This window comes from Penaeus vannamei, chromosome 1 (assembly GCF_042767895.1).
Source record: "Penaeus vannamei isolate JL-2024 chromosome 1, ASM4276789v1, whole genome shotgun sequence".
Taxonomy (NCBI): Eukaryota; Metazoa; Arthropoda; class Malacostraca; order Decapoda; family Penaeidae; genus Penaeus; species Penaeus vannamei.
Window position 1 is genome coordinate 9,117,915 of NC_091549.1, and position 22,500 is coordinate 9,140,414.

Genomic DNA, 22,500 nt, shown 5'->3' on the forward strand with positions numbered 1-22,500 from the left:
ACTGTAACTGTTGTTATTATTGTTATAGTTATTCCCTGATCATCATCATTTGTTTTCGTTATTATCATCTTTACTATTGCTGCTATTATCATCATTATAATTATTCCTTGATCATTATCATTTACTATAATAATAATTATTATTATTACGATCATCATTACTATTACTACTATTACTATAATAATTATCCCCCGATCATTATCATTTTTTTACTCTAATTAGTATCATTCTTATCATTGCGACTATCATTACTATTAACTACTATTATTTTCATCGTCATGGCGCCCTGATCCGAGTCCTTGTTGACGATCGGCGCGCAGAGGCCGTTCCCGTGTGGTTTGTGTGTCAGTTTGTTTTGCAGTGATTGGGAGAGTGCTTGGTGTCAGTCAGTGTGTGTTTGTTTGCGGGTTTATTGCTTGAAAGCTGTTTTTTTTCTTTATTTTCGTTGGCTTTTTTTCTTTATTTATGTTCTTTCTGTTCTATTTTCTTTCTTATGTTCTTTTTTTTCTTTCATTCTGTTTTTTTTTTTCTTTTTTTTTCTATTCCTTTTCCCTTTTCTTTCTACTATTTAGGAATCTTTTTTTTCTTTGTTGAGTTGAGCGTGATCGTCTTGAATTCTCTCGTTTGATTCCCTGCCCTCGCCGTGGGCATTCCTTCGTCGCCTGTTCTGCTTGTTCGGCGATGGCTTCGACGAGGACTGTGACCCTGGCTTCGGAAATCGGACATCGCGTCATCCTTCGTTGGAATCCTGGACACCGAAGGACACACTCTATCTGCAGGAATTTTCCTTCTTCTGCTGCAGCTGTTTCCTCCTCCTCGTAGTCGTCTTTGTCGTTGTCGTCCTCCACCTCCTCCTACTCCTCTTTCTTCTCCCCTTTTTTCCTCCTCCTCTTCTTTTTCTTTCTTCCCCTCGCCCACTTCCTTTCTCCTCTTTTTTCCTCCTCCTCCTCTTCCTTTTCCTCGCCCTCTTCTTTCTCTTCATCTTTCCTCCTTTCCTCCTTCCCTCCTTCTTTCCTCCTCGTCCTCCTCCTCTTCAGCAAAACCAAACGAGACAGCTCGTCACACGAAACGAGAATTAAACCCACGTAACTAAACTGAATAAGAAAAAAAAGAAAAACACGAGTGACATAAAATAACTAATTACATTCTTTCTCCTCCTCCTCCTCCTCCTTCGTCGCCTTTTACGAAGAATGCCCTCTTTTTTGGGCCTGAATGCCGTGGGCGTTTTGGGTGAAGTGTCGCAGTCGCTGTGGTCGTGGGGGGTTAGGGGGGGGGAGGGGGGCGCTCCGGATGCTCACTCACTTCCCGTGGCCCGGGTGGAGGCGCTCTTGTGGCTCTCTCTGTCTCTCTCTCTTCTCTTTTCTCTTTCTCTCTTTCTCTCTTTCTCTTTCTCTTTCTCTCTTTCTCTCTTTCTCTTTCTCTTTATCTTTCTCTCTTTCTCTCTTTCTTTCTCTCTTTCTTCTTCTCTTTCCTCTCTCCTCTCCCTCTCCCTCTCCCTCTCCCTCTCCCTCTCCCTCCCTCTCCCTCTCTCTCTCCTTTCTCCTCCTCTCTCTCTCTCTCTCTCTCTCTCTCTCTCTCTCTCTCTCTCTCTCTCTCTCTCTCTCTCTCTCTCTCCCTCCCTCCCTCCCTCCCTCCCTCCCTCCCTCCCTCCCTCCCTCCCTCCCTCCCTCCCTCCCTCCCTCCCTCCCTCCCTCCCTCTTCGTCCTTCATTTCCTCTGGTTTGTGTGCGATATGAATTTTGTCCCGGTTTTGTGTGTGCGTGTGTGCGCTCGCATGTGCGTTGGTGTGTGTACGTGCGTGCGCGCGTGTGCGTTGGTGTGTGCGTGCGCGCGCGTTTTACCTCGAATCGTCACACTGGACCAGAATTTCTTTCAACACATTCCCGGGGAGCGAACCACATGCCAAGAACATTATTACCACCTGTTGCACCTCCCTCGTACACCTCGGGCACGGCATTATTTTGGAGGCACTATGAGACTAGGGCACGTAGGGAGGAAGGGGGGAGATGAGGAGGGAGGGAGGGAGAAGGGGGGCAGGGATTCGGGAATTAAGGAGAATTGTTTGCTTTTTGGCTTTTTTGTTTTGATTCTTCTCTCGGTGGGAGTCCGTGTAACACGCTTCGGTTCCTGCTTTGTTCTCTTTTCCGAGCTATCTGCGTCTGTCAGTAGAAGTGGACAAGCAACAGCATTCTAGTTAAAGGTTTTTGTTGATTTTATCTGATCGGGCGTTTTGTTTGTTGGCGCGTCGGGATCGCACCTAAACAAACGCATGGAGAGGTGCCAGGCTCCTCGCTCGACGCGACCCTTCGTCCTCGCCGCTTGCGGGGAATCGGAGACGCAAGGGGCACGTCGCTGGGGTTTCGGCGCCCTTTCGCTCCATCGATAAGGGCCTGGAGGCGCCGGTGTTGTCGTGTCAGCCTCGCTTCGTCACAGGGCAGGCAGTGCCACGCAGGTAGGCACTGGCGGAGGCGCTCGATGCGTGCAGCTTGTGAAAGAGAGTCGGCGACGGCACAGCTCCGGGAGAGAGTGGTTGACATGTGCGCGAAGGGTTTCTCGTGGCCGCGGCAGTTTCTAGTGAAAGCCCCTGCCCGCACCTGGCACTTGCCTCTGCCGCCCCGTCAGCGTGCAGTTCCACCCGCGCGCGTTCGAGATCAATCACTGTCAGCGTTAGAGTGCCAGCCCCTCTCGCGCCGCCGCCCGCGAGACGGCAACGACTCGCTCGCTCGGCTGTCACTTGTAAGAAGCGCCGCCCGAACGACTCGGCTAAGCGGAGCCACGTGCCCCTCCGACAGCCTTGGCCGTGTGGTACTTACCTGTCGGAGATCCCGTCGGGAGCCTTCTGCGGCGCCCTCGGAGGGTAGCACGAGAGAGAGCAGGCATGTTGGCCGACCTCCGCGTGCGAACGACGGGAGACTTAATGAGCGTTCTTGCGCATTGTCTCCGCGACGCTGTTTTTGCAACTTGCAGATCTCGACAAGGCTGCGCTTAGCAGTGGCGGGCGGGGAGGGGGCGGCGGGAACGGGGCTGCAGGAAAAACCGAGACCAGGAGATGGATGACTGTTGTGAATGGCTCGCCGTCAAGCTTAAGGTGTCATGTCGACCGCGCGCGGGCCGTTTCTTTGGCGAGTTAATAGAGACACGGGGTGTTAGCGCTCGCCCTGACTGTGATTGGTAGTTCGTGCGGGTTGACCCCATTTTTTCCCTGTTTGGTATTTGTGTGCGCTTAGTGGCACGGGGCGGCCATGTTGATTAGGGCCACATTTCTGCCTTTCCTTAATGAACGGTGTTTACCCAGCTGCAGGAGGAGGGGGCGCCGGGATTCGGGGACGAGGGGGAGGGTGAACGGCGCGCGATCAAACGGGCGATGAAGGCGACGGGGAGGACTAACTGCGGCGCGAAGGAGGTTTTCTTCCCCCGTCTCGACCCGCTCGCTTGCCCTCGAGGAATCGTTTGCAACACTCCGATAAACTACGAGCATCACGCCCCCCGCCGACCACACCTTCAACATGGGCGGCCCACTGCACCTTTAGGCCCCTCCTCCCCCCCCCCCCTCCGCCCGTCGCTAGCTCGTCGCGAACGCCGCCCGAGTCCGAATTTAATAGATGGGAAGTCCCGGCCGTTGTTTTGGTAGAGCAGCTTTAGTGCGAGACGGCGCTGCTTCGGGTCGAATGAACGCCGGGCGGAGGGGCGGGCGCCGCTCTCGGGAGGGGAAAGCCAGGCGCTCTTGAGGGGGCAGGAGGTGAGGTGACTCTTGCTTGGGTGTTGGGAGGGGCGTTTGGGAGACTCGGGGCCGAATTCGGGACGGAAGCTTGGGGAGAGAGAGAGAGAGAGAGAGAGAGAGAGAGAGAGAGAGAGAGAGAGAGAGAGAGAGAGAGAGAGAGACACGAGTCATTTATGAGTAACTTCGGGAGGGGAAGTGGTGAGAGAGAGAGAGAGAGAGAGAGAGAGAGAGAGAGAGAGAGAGAGAGAGAGAGAGAGAGAGAGAGAGAGAGAGAGAGAGAGCGAGAGAGACACACGAGTAACTTCGGGAGGGGAAGTGGTGAGAGAGAGAGGAGGGGGGTCGTGGGTGGGGTGGGGTGTGTGTGTCTGTGTAGGCCAGTGAGAGGATGTTGTGGGGACCTGGCTTATTATATGGGTTGGTCGATCGTAGGAGTGAGTGGCGCTGGAGGATCAGTAACCCAGATTTCCTCCTCCGACCTACTGGGAGAAAGTGAGAGGCTCAACAGCTCGCCAGCTTTGTTACACGGACCCACGACATCTACCAGCACACGCCACACCTGTACGCCCGTGTCATCTACTCCCCTAAAAGCCTAAAAGGGGCTGCTTACGGCCCTACCTGGGGGGGACTTACCGTACTCCCAGATCACGCACCAACACCCAACCTTGGACTCTGCGGACTCTCATCCTTCTGAATATCCAGTCCAGTTCTTTTAAAGACCCACAGAGCTCGAAAATGCAGCATATATGGCTTGGATTAGATATATCCTTTTATTATTATAATCTTTTGTATAAATTGACATCACACAATCTATCTTTTTTATTGATTTACGTAGATTTTTAACCCTCAAAAGGAGAAAACGAAAACTCTCGTCTCTGAATTCCTCGCATGCTCGAGATATGCACATCATGCCACGCGACTTTGTTTTTAATTCCTTGCTTTGTCAGCGCTCGCTTGACATCGGTAACGCGCGACTTCATCTGGTATTTTCTCAATTGACGTCATAGATGTCGATGACGTCATGGGTGTGCTTGCAATGTCGATGTATGAAGGTATATTGAACACCCTCCCCCTTTCCCCCCCCCCCCTCTTCCCTCCGTCACACATACACACCTTTATATGCCTTCCTCCCGGTTTGGTTTTAAGTTTGTAACATAGATATTCATTTTTTGGGACGAGATTTAATATTTGGGACGAGATATTCAATATCTGGGTCGAGATATAAGTTATTTGAGACTAAATGATCGTTATTTGGGACGAGAGATGCAATATTTGGGACGAGATTTAATATTTGGGGCGAGATATTCAATAATTCGGACGACAGATCCAATATTTGGGACGAGATTTAATATTTGGGGCGAGATATTCAATATTTGGGACGAGAGATGCAATATTTGAGGCGAGATTTAATATTTGGGACGAAAGATCCGTAATTTAGGACGAGAGATTCAATATTTGGGACACGAGAAAGTGTTGAGGAAAGTAGAGAGGGCAGGCTGACGAAAGATCCCTTCGTCTGTATGTTTCCGGGCTGTTAGGGGGTCCTGAGGGAGGGTGAGGGGAGGGGGGGAGGTGTTAGGGGTGTGTGGGGAAGAGGGAAGGGGGGGTGTTCCCGCCCTCATTGTCATCTGGGCGAGAAAGCTGAGCCTGCCGTAACTAGACTTCACTTCTCCCCCCCCCCTCCCTCTCTGTATCTCCCTCTCTCTCTGTCTTTCTGTCTTTCTCTTTCTTTTTATCCATTTCTCTCTCTCTCTCTCTCTCTCTCTCTCTCTCTCTCTCTCTCTCTCTCTCTCTCTCTCTCTCTCTCTCGCTCTCTTTCTCTTGGTCTGTTTCTCTCTCTCTTTGTCTTTCTCTTTCTCTTTATCTATTTCGTTCTCTCTCTCTCTCTCTCTCTCTCTCTCTCTCTCTCTCTCTCTCTCTCTCTCCCTCTCTCTCTCTCTCTCTCTCTCTCTCCCTCTCTCTCTCTCTCTCTTCTTATCTATCTTTCTATTTATCCATTTCTCTCTCTCTCTCTCTCTCTCTCTCTCTCTCTCTCTCTCTCTCTCTCTCTCTCTCTCTCTCTCTCTCTCTCTCTCTCTCTATATATATATATATATATATATATATATATATATATATATATATATATATATATATATATATATATGTATGTCTCTCTCTCTCCCTCCCTCCCTCCCCTCTACGGATCATTTGCAGCTCTCTGATCGTACAAACCCTATCTGTATTACCTGTTTCTACTTCACTCTTTCACCCTGATTCACGCTTTCTAGCTCTCACCCTTGTGTCTCGCCGGCCCCCCCTCCCTTCCGCCTCCCCCTGGTCCGTCCGAGGTTCACTGGTCTCGAGTCGGGGTTGCGGGCGCCCCTCGCTCCTCTCGATACATCCGGGAACTGGCGACTGTAGGCCACTTGTTTTGCGTTGCCTTTGCGCGGTTTTAAGTGTGTGTTGTAGTGCCTGCAGTGGCGTGCGTGGGTTAGGGGATGTTTCTTGCTTGCTTGCTTGCTTGCTTGCTTGTGTTCTTGCGTTCTTGGGAGGGTCTGCGGGGCCCCCGGTGGTACGCGCGGCCCTGGGGTGGATTAGCTTACAACGTACGACGGTTGTTTGCGACGCTTTGACAAGGCTGCGATGGTAAACGAGTCAAGGTTGATAACGAGGGTCGCCGAGTGGTAGCCGACGGGGCGGTCTTTTATCACTCGGGTTCCCTCCCTCGGCTTCGGCGCCCGTGTGAAAGTGGCAGGTATCCGCGAACGCAAGGGAATCCGGCATTTATTGCTATGCACCACAGGGGTCACTTATTCGGGGGGGAAGCAGCGGCGCGCGCGTGGATTTCTCTTTTTTTAAAGTGTTTAAGCTCTTCGCGCCCTTAAAACGTTTGCCTTTTTTGTTTTTCCTTTTTTTAATTATTTTTTTGATCGTTTCTGCGTGGGTTTTATCGCTTCCCGCCAGAAGGACTCGGTCGCCATTGGAGGAAGTGACGGTGTATGGCATCGAGCGGCCTCCACATGGGAAGCGGCGGGGAAGGTTAGGCGTTGCAGGGGAAAACGGAAGTAACGACACGAGCGCATTGAGTTCACAGTGGCGTGGCCTAGAACGGCTCGGTGGGAAGGTTGGGAGACCCACCCGAAAATGGTATTTATGATCGGTCGAAATAGGGCCGAGTTGGGCCTGTCGCCGCGCGGCCGGGCGGGCGTTTCGCAAGAATGTCGTCTGGGAGACCGGCCATACGGGTGGTTTTGGCGTGGAGGGCGCGGCGGGACGGGGTGCCTTGGCAGACATAGCGGTGAAAAAGACCGTTGCTATGAATCGAAGGAACGCTTCAAGGCTCGAGGCTGGAGATTGGGCGGGAAAACACAAAGGCAAATCATGCTCGAGGATTCGCAGCGCCGTCTCCCGCGTCCGGCGATCGCGACAGGGGACGAGGAAGCCCTTTTGGCCGCCACGTCGCGTCGGCAGGAGCTGCGAGCGGGTCTGGCGAGCGGTGGCGACGCCCGCCGCGGCCCCAAGGATGCTTGGTTTCGCCGAGTTTCACGTTTTCCTCATTCTCAGGCGGTAGCAGCGGGGGCATGACTGGCCAAAAGCAAGAACTCGTACATGATCAGCTTCCATTCAGCGTTCAGCGGCGCACGTGCTCATGGTGTACGCCAAGCCCCGCGTTTGTCGGCACGCATGCTCCCCCTCTCTCTTTCTCTTCCCCCTCTCCCTCTTTCTCTTCCCCCTTTCCCTCTTTCTCTACCCCCTCTCCCTCTCCCTCTCCCTCGTCCTCCCTCTATCGTTCCCGGAGAAAGTAGCCCGCCCGATGTAGTTACCGCGTTGCCCAGCACCTCCTGTAGGTTAGCATGCGTACCGTGTGTTCGAGGCCCCGGTCGAGTCGAGACAGGACGGCCATGAAGTCATTCGGCGTGGCTTGCGGGCCGGGCCTCGTGTTGCCTGGTTCGAGATCAAAGCCTCCTCGCCAGCATCCAGGTGTGTATTTTTGCCCGGCCTGGACGAGACTGGCGGCGCTTGCGAGGGAAAAAAAGAAGTTACAAGCGTGTCCAGGACCGGTATCGGTGGGAGGGGCGAGGGAGGGGAGAGGGGGCAACGCTGCCTCGCTGCTGGCAACTGCGCGAGCCTCCAGTCATAACCACGCAAGCACAGGACGTGCTTGTGCTTCTCCCGCCTTCCCCTCTCCGTGCTTGCCTCACGTATCTCTGTGGCACCCTGCTCTCGACGGAGAGGTAGGCCCACCCGCCTGGTGGTTGAGGAGCCGCGCGGAACTGTGCTCGGACCCGAAGAAACGCTGTGGATCTTAGAGTGTGATGTGACTGGCGAGGCTGTGTGGGTTGTGGCAGGTAACTTCAAGGACCGTTTAAAAGCATTTGATGCAAGCACGCTATCAGTGTCTACGCTTAGGCTGTCCGTTCGTGCGTTTGTCTACGCATCTGGCGCGAGCTTTCAACTTTGGTGGACGGACGGCCATTCAGCCCGCTCTCCATGCGAGGGCAAATGCACACACGAGGAAGTGTACCGCGGTGAAGTGTGTTAAGGAAGGAGGAGGCCGGGAAGGGGGCGGGCCGAGGGCGGGGAGAGGGGGAGGAGGGCCGCGGGAGGGGGGAGGAGGGGAGAGAGAGGGAAGAGGGCCGAGGGAGGGGGAGGGGGAGGGAGGGGAGCGGGCGAGGGCCACCGTGCCGACCCTGATCCCGTTTTCCAGCGTCGGGCGACATTCTGGCTGCTGTCAGGTTCTCTGGCCGCGGCCGTGAGCCCCGATGTGCTCGCTCGCCAGTCCCTCTTCTCTGCTTCCCTCTCCTCCTTTCCCTTCGGAGCGGCCTTCCCCCTATTCGCGTTCTATTCTATTTCCCGCGTCCGTGCCTCTCGCTCCTTCCGTCCCGTGTCTCATTTCTTCGTCTTGTTTCTCTATTCTCTGTTCTCTTGACACTTTTCTGTCTATTTTTTGCGTGTCATTTTCTTCGTAAGCAACCTTGTGACCGGGAAATACTTCTTGAGGGATTTCACAGACTCGAGTGAAACCAGGAAGGAGGGAAATAGCGATCGAAAACGCCGGGGAGGAGGAAGGAAAACGTGGAAGGAAATGTCGTCGGATTTCATTCAGGACTTGTTGGAAGAGAGAGAGAGAGAGAGAGAGAGAGAGAGAGAGAGAGAGAGAGAGAGAGAGAGAGAGAGAGAGAGAGAGAGAGAGAGAGAGAGAGAGAGAGAGAGAGAGAGAAAGGGGGGGGGGACGGGGTCATATAGCAATGACGTTTGTATTCCATTCATATTGGCGATGAATGAGATAGAGAATAGAGAGAGCAAGCATGAGAGAGAGAGAGAGAGATCATAGATAGAATAGAGAGAGCAAGCATAAGAGAGAGAGAGAGAATGGACCGAGCGAGCGAAGCAAAGCCACGTGGATTCCAGTCGGGTTGGCGAACCAGGTGGGCGGCGCAGCGTCCCCAAGGCGAGATGTGGGCGTCACTCCTCGACGTGTCTCCTGTGTTCCGGGTGATGAGTGTGGGCGCGGAAGTGAGGGCGGCGATGACCTCTGCCACAATGGTCATGGCGAGGTCCCAAGGCCAGGCGTGCTATGTACTCCGGCGGCGGCGAGGTCATGCGAGGCTGTGACATCATCGTCGTCGTGGGCTTGGGGGGGGTGGGGGTGGGGGGGGAGGAAGGGAGGGTGGAGGTGCGTAGTCAGTTTTCATTTTTTTCTTTCTTTTTTTTGTTATTTCTTGTTCGTAGATTATTCGGTCTGTGAAACGTTCTCCGTGTCTTTGTCCATGTATAATTGTGTCTGTGTCTTTGTATCTGTCTGTCTGGTTGTCTGTGGATATGTGTATATATGCATGTGCGTGTGTGTGTGCGCGTGTGCGCGTGTGCGTGTGCGTGTGTCCGTCTATCTCAGTGTACGTGTTTATTTCTTCGTTTTTGTTCTATTTTTGGAATCGTCGGAGAAGTGCTGTGACATGCGCGGTCGACCCAGTGTTGTCAAATCGACGGTTTTCAAGGGAGGGCGACGCGAAGGGCCGCCCCGTTGACCTCGGTCGCCCTGGCACTCTCGGGGATATTTGTATGACCCGACACGTAACGTTAATTCCCGCGTGCTGTGTCACGTTTTATTTTTAGATCTGTTACCTGGGGGTTCGGTTCGCGTTTTTGTTTATATGTTTATTTATTGTTTTGTATGTTTGTTCTGATTCGCGTGGAGGTCAAATGGCTACTCGAGAGGGGGAGATTTTTTTTATTTATTTTTGTTTTAATTTTTTTATTGTGATTATTATTATGTTGTTGTTTTATAAGCCGGCAAAAAATTGGCATGCAAGAGGGTTCGTTTTGTTTTCATGTTTTATTAATGTGGTTGAGGGGGAGACCAGTCACGGCCATGACACGAGGACTGCGCTCTCTCTCTCTCTCTCTCTCTCTCTCTCTCTCTCTCTCTCTCTCTCTCTCTCTCTCTCTCTCTCTCTCTCTCTCTCTCTCTCTCTCACACACACACACACACACACACACACACACACACACACACACACACACACACACACACACACACACACACACACACACACACACACACACACACACGTTCTCGGGGACGGTGAAATACTTCCCTTCATGTTGGTGCGCGAATAGGTTTAGTTCTAGAGGAAATAGTCAGAATTTCGCCTAGTTTTTAATTCATTTATAGTATATTTATTATGTAGTTTGTTATTTATTGTATATTTATCATAAGTTTATTATTTATTTCGTATTTATTCTGTGTTTGTGTAAGTCCTCTTAGTTTCGCCTCTAGTTATTTATTTATTTATTGTATATTTATCACATGTTTATTGCTTATTTCGTATTCCGTGTCGTGAGCGTAACCTTCCCTCTGTGCCCGCAGGTGTGCCGAGTGTGGGGAGGCGGGACGGGGACGGGGGTGTGCTGGGCCTCCTCAGCCGCCACGGTGGAGTCGCGAGGTGGGAGCTCCGGCGGCGCGTCGGGGGCTCTGCCGCCTCAGCCCCACTCCAATAACAACCCGCCCCCGCCGCCCCAACCGCAGCCTCCGCCGCAGCCTCCACAGCAGCCGCACCAGCAGCCGCCTCACCAGCAGCCTCACCAGGCACCGCCACAGCAGCAGCAGCAACAGCAGCAGCAGCAACAACAACAGCAACAACAGCAGCAGCAGCAGCATCCCCAGCCCGCCATCGCCGCGCCCGCCCTTCCAGCTGCCAACAACGCCCAGCAGCAGCACGCGCAGCCTCAGCCTCAGCCCGCGCCCAACGCGGCCAACGCCCACGCCCCTCACCTCCAGCAGCAGCAGCAGCACCAGCAGCAGCAACAACAGCAGGCGGCGGCAGCAGTCGTCGTAGCAGCCGCAGCAGGCGCGCCACAGCCCCACCAGGGCCCTCCTCCCCTCGCTGCGGCGGCGGCGGCTCCAGCGCACGTAGCAGTGCCGCACGCGGGCGTGCAGCAGCACCCAGCCGTGCCTCACCAGGCCCACACGCCCCCCGCGCACCATCCCGCGCTGGGTAAGTGTCCTGTCCGCCGTCCTTTGCCATAACACTTTCTCCGTTCCGTTCGCTCATATTGAACACACTTGCACCTTTTTATGCCCGATGCTATTAATCCCATTTGTAACCATGATAGCACGTGGTAACCTGGTCCGTGATCGTGTTGCAGTCGGCCACGCCCACTCGGTTCACGGCGGAGGCGGACACGTGTCCTCGGGCGGCGTGAGCATGTCGGTGTCACGGGTGCCGTCTCCGCTGCCGCCGGAGAATAACATGCCCGTCGCCGAGAACTGGTGCTACACTCAGGTACGTACACCCTCTCCTCACCTGCCCTCTCCCCTCTCCGTCTCCTCTCGCTCTCTCCTCCCTCTCTTCTCTTCTCCTTTCTCTCTCTCTCCCCTTTTCCTATCCCTCTCCCGCCCCTCTTCCCCCTTTCCTCCTCTCCTCCTCTCACTTCCTCTGTCGCTTTCTGTCTCTCCCCCCATCCCACTCTTCCCCTCTTTCTTCACCCCTCCATCTTCCGTCCTCTCTCTCTTCCTCCTTCCTCATTCCCACTCTTATCCTTGCTACTCTCTCCCCCTCCCTTCTCTTTCCGTCCCTTTCCCTCCATTTCTCTTTCCTTCTCGTCCCTTCCAGTCCCTTTCCATCCCTTCCTTCTCCGCTCCTTCCTCTCCCCTCCCCCTCCCCCTTCCTCTGTATTTATCTATCGAGTATCTATCTCTCGTTCGGTCGCTCTTCCTTGGACTCGCCCGAACGCCCCCATTCATTCACTGCCAAGGGACCGGAGTCGAAGAGAGGAAGGGACAGTTAGTTGGCTCCCGTCTAAAGCTCCTTGGACGCTCAAGTCAATAACTTCTTTCAGGGGGTCTGCGTTATAGGGAGATCTCGTTATAGTTGGGAGTCTAGGCTTTAGTCTTCGTTAAGGGGCTGTAGGCAAGTTTCGGCCAGGTTTGTGCGGAGTTCAGAAGAAAAAATAAAGGGGTTCAGGAGAGGGAGACACAGGCGGTGGTGAGTGGAAATTTAGGGAGGGATGTTTAAGGAGGGGGTCCGTTGCCATGGTGACTGATGGCTCTTGCTGCCTCTTTGCTTCTCAAGGTCACCCGTGAGATGCTCCTCCGCTTGGGGCTTGAGGGAGACGAAGCAGGGATGTGCAGGTGGAAGGGAAAGGAAAGAAGAAAGAGAAGGAGAAGGAGAGAGAGAGAAAGAGAGAGGGAAAGGGAGAGGGAGGGAGAGAGAGAGAGATAACGAATGAGAGAGAGAGAGAGAGGGAGACAGAGACAGAGAATGAATGAGAGAGAGAGAATAAGAGAGATAGATAGAAAAAGAGAGATTAGCAGTGTAGGTATAGAGAGAAGAAACTCACCATGGAGAACGGCCTCAAGGAGGGAAGGGGAGAGGGACGGATGCAAGAATAAAGGAGAGATCGTGAAAGAAAGCGAGCGCGATTGAGAGTGAGAGAGAGGGAGAGGGAGAGGGAGAGGGAGAGAGGGAGAATGGGAGACCACAACACCAGTCATTCATTAGATTAGTATGAAGTTGGCGCAATGAAAGAGGGCGAGAGAGCAAGGAATATGTAGCAGGAATATGACGACATACATGTTGGCGTGAAAGGCATGGCAGGTTTTGTATCAGCTGCTGGCGAGGGAACTTGTGAGGGACTTGCTACTCGAACTTGCTGGCAATTGAGATCCTGTCTGTCCTTGATGGCATTTTGATTGCTATTATCACTTCGTTTCGTGTTATGGAATCTGATTTTAGAATATTCGAATTTGATGTATATTCATGTATATATTTCTTATTTATTTATTTACGCTGTATACGCATTTTGAAAGCTACCGTTGACTAATGCATTGTTTCTCTTTGTTCCCCAGGTTAAAGTTATAAAGTTTAGTTATATGTGGACGATCAACAACTTCAGTTTCTGCAGGGAAGAGATGGGAGAGGTACTCAAATCCTCGACTTTCTCCGCGGGTGCCAATGATAAGCTAAAATGGTAAGTAATACAGCATTTTTTTTTGTTTGCACATGCGCGCACTTGTGTACACAAACACGGACGTCAGGTGTCCTGAAATTTCAAAAAATGAATAAATCCCGTGACCTTGGCACTGTTTGTCGCTTCTCACGGTTATCTGTTGGCCTCGGCGATACCCTGGATGCCGTTGAGGGCTGCCCTGGAGTGCCACTTCAGGCGCATTGACACTGGCCCCCTTCGGCACCCATAGCTCAGGGCCCCCTCGCCTCGTCGACGCCCCCTCGCCTCGTCGCTTGATCAATAGCAATGTGTACCCTTATGGGCTTTATTTTTGGCTTGCTTGCTTGACCCAATCGCTTTCACAATCATCTTTTTTCGCTCTTCCGTCGTGCAAATACGGAAATGTTTCGCCATTCGCTTTTCTCTCTCTCTCTCTCACGGTATTTCCTTATCCGGTCGGCGATTGTCTCCGTATCTCTCGTCGAGGTAGACTCCACAAAGACACAAATGAGGGAAATTGATCTCTCGGATTCGTTCTCAAAGGCATCGGGGGTATTTTCTCTGCTGCAATTACATGCGATTATGTGAGGATTATGATCGCTGTGAATGATACATACTCATCGTCCTCGCTATTAAATTCAACATCAAAGGCGTTCGTTGAAGCCACTTTCATATCCGTTTATTCACAGTCCGTGGAGCGTAGTTCACTGTGGGTATGAATCTCCTGTTTTTCTCTCGCTGTGTAGGGCGGCAGGCAACGGCGGAGTATTCTGTTCCCTGTTTTGCGTGTAGTTTGTGCAAGATGTCCAACGCGGCTGACATACATTGCTTTGCCAATGAATGAGTGAGTCCTGACGTCACTGCCCGTACGAGGTCAGGGCTGGCAGCAGAAGGGGTAGCCGCGTGACCTGACAAAACAAGACTTTCTACTTGTTTGTTTGTTTTTTCGCTCGCGGAGGAGCTTCTTACCTTGGCGTCCGTCCGCGCTCGCCTCGGCTCGGTCTCTGAAGCTGGTCCTCGAAGCCGTCACGCAGAAGGGCGCTGGGTCTGCTGCGTGCGGCGTGCTGCGTCCACGGGGCTGTGCTTGTGCGACCTTACGCTGTGATGCTGATAAGTGGCCCGCTTGGGAGGTTGCCAGGCGGGCGGGGAGGGGCCGGGGGGAGGGGGAAGGGGAAGAGGAAGGGAGGAGAGCATGGCAGCTCGGGCGGGCAAGGAGGGAGCAGCTTACCAAGGTAACTAGAACACTTTTTGTCAGCATCCATAGCCTGAAAACGAGGGCAAGTATAACAGGGAGATCGTTTTAACATACGGGACCTTGTACCCCATCACCTGGGGGAGCGCGTATTGCCAATGGGGCCGAGCGACTCGTGTCATGAAGCGCGTTGCTGTGTCATTGAGGCAATCGAGCGCATTGGGGTATGTGGGGTATGTTGACGTCGCTGCTCTGGCATGGCATGGCCCGGGGAACCGCCTCACGTTAAGCGCGAAAATAAGAGCGGCTCGGGGCTTAATCCGCTCGATTGACGCTGTCCGCCGTTCGGTCGAAGGTGCTGAGGCGTTGGTTCTGCTCAAGAGAATTTCTGTGCTGGAGGTTTTGGTGACGTGTGACGCACCTCCGGGGACGGTGACTTCACGCAACGCTCTGTGCTGTGTCTCACGCGAGGCTAAGTGGAGTCGTTTTCTCTCTCTCTCTCTCTCTCTCTCTCTCTCTCTCTCTCTCTCTCTCTCTCTCTCTCTCTCTCTCTCTCTCTCTCTCTCTCTCTCTCTCTCTCTCTCTGTTTCTCTGTATCTTTCTTTCTTTCACTCACTGTTTCTCTCAATGAAAACCTCTGAAGAATGGAGATAGATGCGATGGTTTTACGTCTGTGAATGAGTTCCACCACATTTTATTCCTCCCTCAACAAGAAAATCATCTCCATTGTAGGACTTCGCGCCGCCCTTCGTGTGAATGCGCCGTGCATGTGCCAAAGTGTCCCTGTTGCGATGTCACGTATTTTTTAGGGGGTGGAGCTTGTTATGAATATCAGCGCATGGCTTTGTGACCCATAATAGCGGGTGGGAGTGTGAGTGCGCGTGGGTTGCTGAGTGTGTCAAGTGCAGCTGATGAGCGGCTAGATAAAGCGGTCACCTGCTGAGGCCGCACACTCCTTGCCCCGCGCTATGTAGTCCAGTAGAATGAGCCTCGATCCGGTGTTTTTTTTATTATTTGTTCTCCCCTTTCGTCGGGTTTCGTTTTCGTCGTGTAAAAAAGAGGAAAACAAATATGACGTTTGGGGTTTGTTTTTTTCTTCGGGAGACGCGCGGGAAAAAAATGGCGTCTTTATAGAGATTCTTTTCGTGGGGGGGAAATCGCCGGGTCGTGTGCTTCCTCCCTCCACGAGTTCAGGCGGGAAAGATGCTCGGACTTGCTTGCTTGTGCTTTTGCTTGCTTTTGCTTCATCGATTTAAAATCCTCACGTGGACTGCTTGAGCGAGGAAGCAGCAACAGCGTGTGCGTGTGTGCGTCCCGGCGTGTCCTTCCACCGCCATGCTTGTTTCCTCTCTCTTTGTACCGCGCGTGAAAAAAACAGCAACTCTGCACACTCCCGCCGATGCTTGATCTGGTTGCAGCATTACTCCCGGCATGGCCACGTTGGAGCTATCTATCGATCGTAAATGCCAGGAGCGGTTTGGGGGGCGGGCGAGGGTGTTCCCACGTGGGTGGCCGAGGGCGGTGACAGCTGGCAACCCCCGTGGATTAAGAACCTCCTCCAACGCTGCGAATTCTAGCCGCCTCGTGCTTTCAGCTTTTAGTCTTCATCATATTACATTTTTCCTTCTCGGTATTATTAGATTGAGGCCGAAGAAGAGGGCTGGGGGAGAGACGTTTGTTTGTGGGCGCCGAATTGTAGGTTTATGGGCGTCTCGCTGAGGTGTGCGCTTTATATTTGCTAATGACGAGTAAGAAGAAATAGATATCAGGTATTTACGGGAGGGAAATCTCTTCCTTATCCCGGGGATCAGCTCGAATAAACCCGAGGAATTTAGGGGAAAAAACAACTTTTTGCGGTTTATTTCGGACGCATGACGAGGAGGGAATGTTGTTCGGTTCAGGTTAGAAAGGTATGGGAGGAGGGGGTCGTCGAGCTTAGGTTGGAAATAGGTCTTTGGTCGTCGACGTAATCGCTCGGTCTGGTCTACGAGTGAATAGGAAATGTACTTCAAGGTTAGAGGAATCGGAAATGATCTGACCGGTTTGAAAGGTACTCAAGTGCTTTTCTTACGTCCGTTATGTATTCGCATGTACATTCGGACCATTCCAACGGGCAAAGAGAACTTACCAGTTGCATTCACAGCCAGATAGAGGGAGATAGGTGCAGAGTCCCTTAATAGGCCCCGTTTCCCCGGTCGCCGTGAACCCCGAGGCCTAAGCCCCAACCGAGAGCGCTGGCTCCGCGCCGGGAATTTTACCCCCTGTGTATGGAGGAGGGAGAGGGAGGGGGAGGGGGGAAAGAGGGAGGAAGGGAGGGGGAGGGGGGAAAGAGGGAGGAAGGGAGGGTTGGAGGGGAGGAGAGAGAGGCTGCCAGTAGTGAGGAATTGATCGATTTTGACTTCCTGGGGGCGGGATGGCGATGTTGCGGGTTCAAGTGTTTGGGCGGGAGAGCGGGGACTTTATTATTTTTTGAAGTTTACCTATATAAGCCTGGCCGTTTTGACTTCTTGTGGGACGTCAGGGCGTCACAGGTATCGGCGAGAAGCTACAAGGTCACTCGAATTCCTAAGGCGCTCTCCACCTTAAATACATGACTGTCTGAATTACTTTAACAAAAATACCTAACAAATTAGCGTTCATGTTTATATGTCATGATCATCGGTGTATATTTGAACATTAATTTGAATATGTAAGCTTTTTAACTTATTTTTCTTACCCTTTCCTCTCCTTCTGCAGGTGTTTACGAGTGAACCCAAAGGGCCTGGACGAAGAGAGCAAGGACTACCTCTCTCTCTACCTGCTCCTTGTGTCTTCAAACAAATCTGAAGTTCGGGCGAAGTTCAAGTTCTCAATTCTTAACGCCAAAAGAGAAGAAACTAAAGCTATGGGTGAGTATTTGTGCGAGAGAAAGGATTAGGTTTGAAGTGATAGTTATTTCGGGATGTTAATGTTCAGTTATGTATAGGTAGGAAACTGTTATGAATATAGAGTTGTTTTATTATTATTATTATTTTTTTTAAATATTGTCTTCTTTTTTTTCCAGAGAGTCAACGAGCATATAGATTTGTCCAAGGGAAAGACTGGGGCTTCAAAAAATTCATACGGAGAGATTTCTTATTAGATGAAGCAAACGGTTTACTACCTGACGACAAACTTACTTTGTACTGTGAGGTAAGCCACTTCTCTATTCTTGCAGATAAATCCTTTTTGGCTTTATTCTGCTTGCTGGGTTTATTTGTTTTCCTTTTGAGTTTTTGGTTCACGTGCAAGCTTTTTTTTTTTTTTTTACTTGTTTTTAGAGGTCATGGAACTATTCCAAGAAGTTGTGTTCTTTTTGTTGTCTTATTACTTGTTTTGCTGTTTTGTTTTGTCTTGTTTTCCCCCCAAATTTTGCTCTGTTGAAGGGTGTCCAAGATCATCTCCCCTTTTTTTTCATCCTGAACCATCCAGAAGAAATTCAGTTTTCCTATATATCTTTCTTTCTTGGAATAAGTGAAACAAGTCATGACAATTACTTCCTCTGTGCATCCTCCCTGAAGATCCAATGTGCGCAGGTCTCAGTGGTGGCAGACAGCGTCAACATCTCGGGCCAGAGCAACGCTATCCACTTCAAGGTTCCTGACTGCCGGCTCTCAGATGACCTGGGGATTCTGTTCGAGTCTCAGCGGTTCTCAGACGTTACGCTTTCGGTGGCTGGCAGGGAGTTCCAGGCACACAAAGCAATCCTGGCAGGTGAGTTGGAGGGTCCCCTGTCGTTGTTTGGCTGTTCTGGGATTTATTTTATTTATTTATTTATTAAATATTGTCCCAGTAGGTAGAGTGATGTTTATGTCTGGTGTATATATCCCAGTAGGTAGAGTGGTGTATTTGTCCCAGTAGGTAGAGTGATGTATATGTCTGATGTTGAGTTTGAGAGACTTTTGAGTAAGATGGAATAACACACTCTGGGGGAAACATATGTACATGTGGGGAAGTAGATGTTCACATGGGGAAATAGATGCACACATAGGGAAAATAGATGTACAGTTACCCCCATTTTTATTAGAAGGGGATGTCATGATATTCGCAAGGGTCAAGTTCCTCATTGGCTTTACCCTATTTTCAGCACGCTCGCCAGTGTTCGCAGCAATGTTCGCTCACGAGATGGAGGAGAGAAAACACAACAGAGTAGAAATTCAAGACGTGGACCATGAGGTGTTACGCGAGATGCTGCGTTTCATTTACACGGGAAAAGCTACCAATTTAGAGAAGATGGCTGATGATCTCTTGGCTGCAGCAGATAAGGTAAAAGTTTTAGATTTTTTCAAGATGGGTTGGGTAATAGATATATTTTCTTTTGAAGATATGTATTATTAATATATTTATATAAATACATCAATATTCTTAGGGATTGTAGAGTGAGATTGCTGTTTTTTTTCTTTTCCTCCATGGACGGACCCAGCTTGTCCAGTCAGTTAACATATATATATAGATTAAAGTGTTAAGAAGTCTTAGCATAGTGTAAAGTAGGGTTTATTAAGATTGGTTATAGTAGTTGCAACATACTTCAGAGCAGTCGAGTAAATGGACTTTCCTATTTTACAGTATGCATTGGAGCGACTTAAAGTGATGTGCGAGGAAGCATTATGTACCAACCTAAGTATAGAAAATGCTGCTGATGTCCTCATTCTTGCTGATCTCCATTCTGCTGATCAACTGAAGGCTCAAGCGATCGAATTTATCAATACGTAAGTAGGATGAAGAGTTACAAGTTCCTTTGGCTCATAAATATTTCTCATGACTGTTTGATTCATATTTCATGTCCAATCTTCTTTGTGTGTTTATCCATGCCATTAATAACTTTTTAGGATATTTTTATACCATTATATATACTCACTTTGAAGAAATGCAAATCTTGTAGTTCTCTGAAGTACTATTAAATCATGAGATTTCTGTGGTCTGAGATTGATACTAATGATTTTATACCTTTACAGACATGCAACAGATGTCATGGAGACACAAGGTTGGAAATCCATGATTCAGTCTCATCCACATTTGATTGCCGAGGCCTTTCGAGCATTGGCTACTCAGCAGATCCCACCCATTGGACCTCCACGCAAAAGGATAAAAGCCAGTCCCTGAACCCGGTTGGCCAGTCTGCCAGCTTCACTTTCGCTGGCCAGGCCATCACCCCCAACACCCCTGGCCTCCCCACCTGGTCACCCCCTCACACTCGGCCTAACTCAGTGGGTTCTTTTACCATACTATTCAGGACAGCGGAGAGAAAGTGATATGGAAAGAAGTATGGAGGACTGGAGGGCATCCATAGGCCATCCTATAGTGGAGAGTGACCAAGGCCATAAGAAGCCAGTGTGTGGTAGTGGGACCTGGCAGGGGATAGGGACCAGGCCTCTCATCCCACCAGTCAACAGAGTACAATCAGGGGACGACAAGTCCCTGCCCACTCAGGTTGGTAGGGCTGCAGTCCCTTCCTCTACTGCGCCCAACTCCTTCTGCCCCGTGACAAGTCCACCAAATGATCTCAGTGGGGCCTGACCTGCATGTAAAACCTGTCAGTGCATGAGACACTACAGTATGCAGGTGTGCAGGTGCCAGACTCAGCAGTGCATGTGTGTCTGTGTGTAGATATCTGTGATGTAGCAAGTGATAGCCCAGAACATTAGACTCTCGCTACGAGTCTTAGAGCTACCACTCATTACTCTGCTAATTATTGTTGTTGTTGTTAAGTGTGGCACTCTCTTGTCTTTCAAGCCATCAAGCCAGGCAGATATTTGAAAATATAGGCAGGCCCTTCAGGGAGAAAAAAAGGAGCCTTGCATTTGACTGACACCAAAGGAAAACTGGGAAGGACCAAGTGATGTGTGAGCATTGCTTCCTCTCAGTGCACTGTGCTTTTGGCTAGTTATCATATTCTACTCCTGTGACATAGATGATTCTTCATTACCCAATATTTTTGTTTTATTTTACAGGAGAAACAAACATTATAGAAGTCTTGGAAGCATCTTTTTCTATGAAAAATCTGCAATGTACAACTTAAAAATTAGATTGAGCTTTCTTAGGTAGATGCAGTAGGCAAGGTGTACTCTGATTTTGAGAATTTGTTAAGACAAGACAACATTGTAGAGTGTACAGTTAATGTAGAAGATACTGTCTAATTCCACCGATTTCAGCTTTGGCTGATTTGTATTTACAATGTATGTATGTAACATCATGAAGCTTCACAGGGTATTCTCAGTCATTAACATGGAGCCGTGATCAGGAAAGTGTAATTAGTGTAACTGTTTCAAGTGAATGTTGTGTAAAAGTAGAAATGAATGATCAAAACATTTGGTGTAAAATTCAATATACGGTGTGTAAAATGTGAAGAAAAAAAAAGAATTTCACTATGAATGATGTATGGAATTATGTCTGAAATATGAAGAGCCTTTGTACCAAGAATTTTGTAATTATTCTCAATGTTTTGTTGTAAGCCAGTCAAAAGTATATCAGCTCCTGTGTTAATCTGTGAAGAGCAGGCAGTGACAATTTGTGCCATGGTGTAGCTTATGAGACAAGCCACCCAGACCACCAACTGGAAGATAAAACAAGTCTGTCACTTTAAGAAAGGAAAAGAAGAGAAATATATAATCAGGTACATTGTACATCAAAGGGTGAGATCAAAATATATACTTATTATTTTTATAGAATTACTCACGACAGCTTGTTTGAAAAATATTTTCCAGTGGGACTCTTCCACCGCTCTGCCATGATACCAACCCAGCATCTATGTATTTACTCAATGCAACAAGACATCTGCATCTTTTCATAATGTAGATGTATTTCTTTCTCCGGGCGTACTGCACTCTGCAATTCATTCAGCAGAATCGGTACTCTCGGGTATGCTCACTCCTTGAGGTTTTCCTCCCCAGGACTCGTTGCTTTATGCTGTACTTTTGTGGTTAACTCTATAGGAGTTTTTTACAACAGTAACAACAGTAACCAAGGGAAATCTTAGCTCACTTGATGTGCTGTAACTACTATTTAGTAAACCACAGAGGCACAGCCAGTATATCACTCCACAACCATTCCTCTATTTGTAAATCAAACTCATATACAAACTGCAAGTTTTGTAACAATAGTCATGCAACAGTTCAAATATTCATATGTTAATTTATGTTTTCCAGTACAAAGTGAGTTTCCTCATCTTCACCTTCCTTTTGCTCATGTCAGGGAAAAAGAATCATGTAAGGGTATTTGGGCGCAGGGCCACATCAATATTCAGAATTCTTTTTTTTTTTTTTTACAACAGACATATGGCCAGTTGTCATAAACGATTATTAACAGAGGAGGAATAGTTAATAAAAACGCCGAATAAATGATATGGTATTTTTTTAAGTTCTGATTTTCTCACTTTTAGCTTTCGAGGAAAAAAATAATTATGTTCACCATGTGAATGTGATCCTGTGGTCCCTAATGGTATTAAGCTAAGGCAATTCATGCATTGATATTGTTCAACAAGATTACGATTCTCCATACCTCAAAATTAGGGAAAAAATCTTGTTGAAAGTTTGAAGTGAATTGCCAAGTGTTGGTAAGATTTGTATAGGTGGAGGAGGTGCAAGGGCTGGTTTGGGTGGCCTTAGGTGTGTCGGCGCCCGGGTATGACGAAAAGCGTCTGCCGCCACACTGCTCCTGCAGGTCATGTGATGGTAGGCTCTGTGAGTCTCTACCTCTGTACTCCTACACTGAAGAACTCCCCAATGAACCAATAAAGTTGGTTAATTATTCTGATGTTTGATTATGGCTGCTGTTATATTTATTCCTGTGACCAAATGGGTTTTGAAAATGTGTACAAGTATGAAGTATATTCGACAAAAATTCATGTAAAGTCGAAAATTTATAGAGTTTGAAATGATTATACGTGCCTACAAATGCGTGGTATTTCTTCCTGTGCAACATTCTATAAAGAAAACGTTTAATAAAACTTTTTCATTTATCCAGATAAATTATGGAATGGAAGTTGGTTGAATGTTGGTAAACGTCCATTTTATTCACTCCTTAATTATTTTGCTTAATATCTGTATATGGCAGACATTTCAGTTTTATCGTTTCGACAAATTAAAAGCGATATCGCAAACAATAGGAAATTTATACTGACTATATGTAATAATGATGGT

General features: G+C 49.4%; 1 protein-coding gene across 6 annotated transcripts in view; it reads left to right on the top strand.

Annotated features, from left to right (window-relative positions):
* The window catches only part of rdx (BTB/POZ and MATH domain-containing protein rdx), a 39,575-nt gene extending 17,466 nt beyond the window's left edge, over positions 1–22,109 (top strand). Inside the window, exons 1-10 of one of the 6 annotated variants that reach the window (XM_070132842.1) lie at positions 7,587–7,934; positions 10,571–11,198; positions 11,317–11,486; positions 13,052–13,173; positions 17,081–17,232; positions 17,388–17,515; positions 17,899–18,076; positions 18,450–18,628; positions 18,929–19,071; positions 19,318–22,109. In XM_070132842.1, coding sequence (XP_069988943.1) covers positions 7,602–7,934; positions 10,571–11,198; positions 11,317–11,486; positions 13,052–13,173; positions 17,081–17,232; positions 17,388–17,515; positions 17,899–18,076; positions 18,450–18,628; positions 18,929–19,071; positions 19,318–19,465 — 2,181 coding nt within the window. In that variant the 5' untranslated portion in view covers positions 7,587–7,601 and the 3' untranslated portion in view covers positions 19,466–22,109. Of the gene's footprint in view, positions 1–7,586; positions 7,935–10,570; positions 11,199–11,316; positions 11,487–13,051; positions 13,174–17,080; positions 17,233–17,387; positions 17,516–17,883; positions 18,077–18,449; positions 18,629–18,928; positions 19,072–19,317 lie in introns of those variants that run through there. The other 5 variants (XM_070132908.1, XM_027373819.2, XM_027373821.2 and 2 more) reach the window with 5 other exon arrangements.
* Positions 22,110–22,500: the final 391 nt, after the last annotated feature.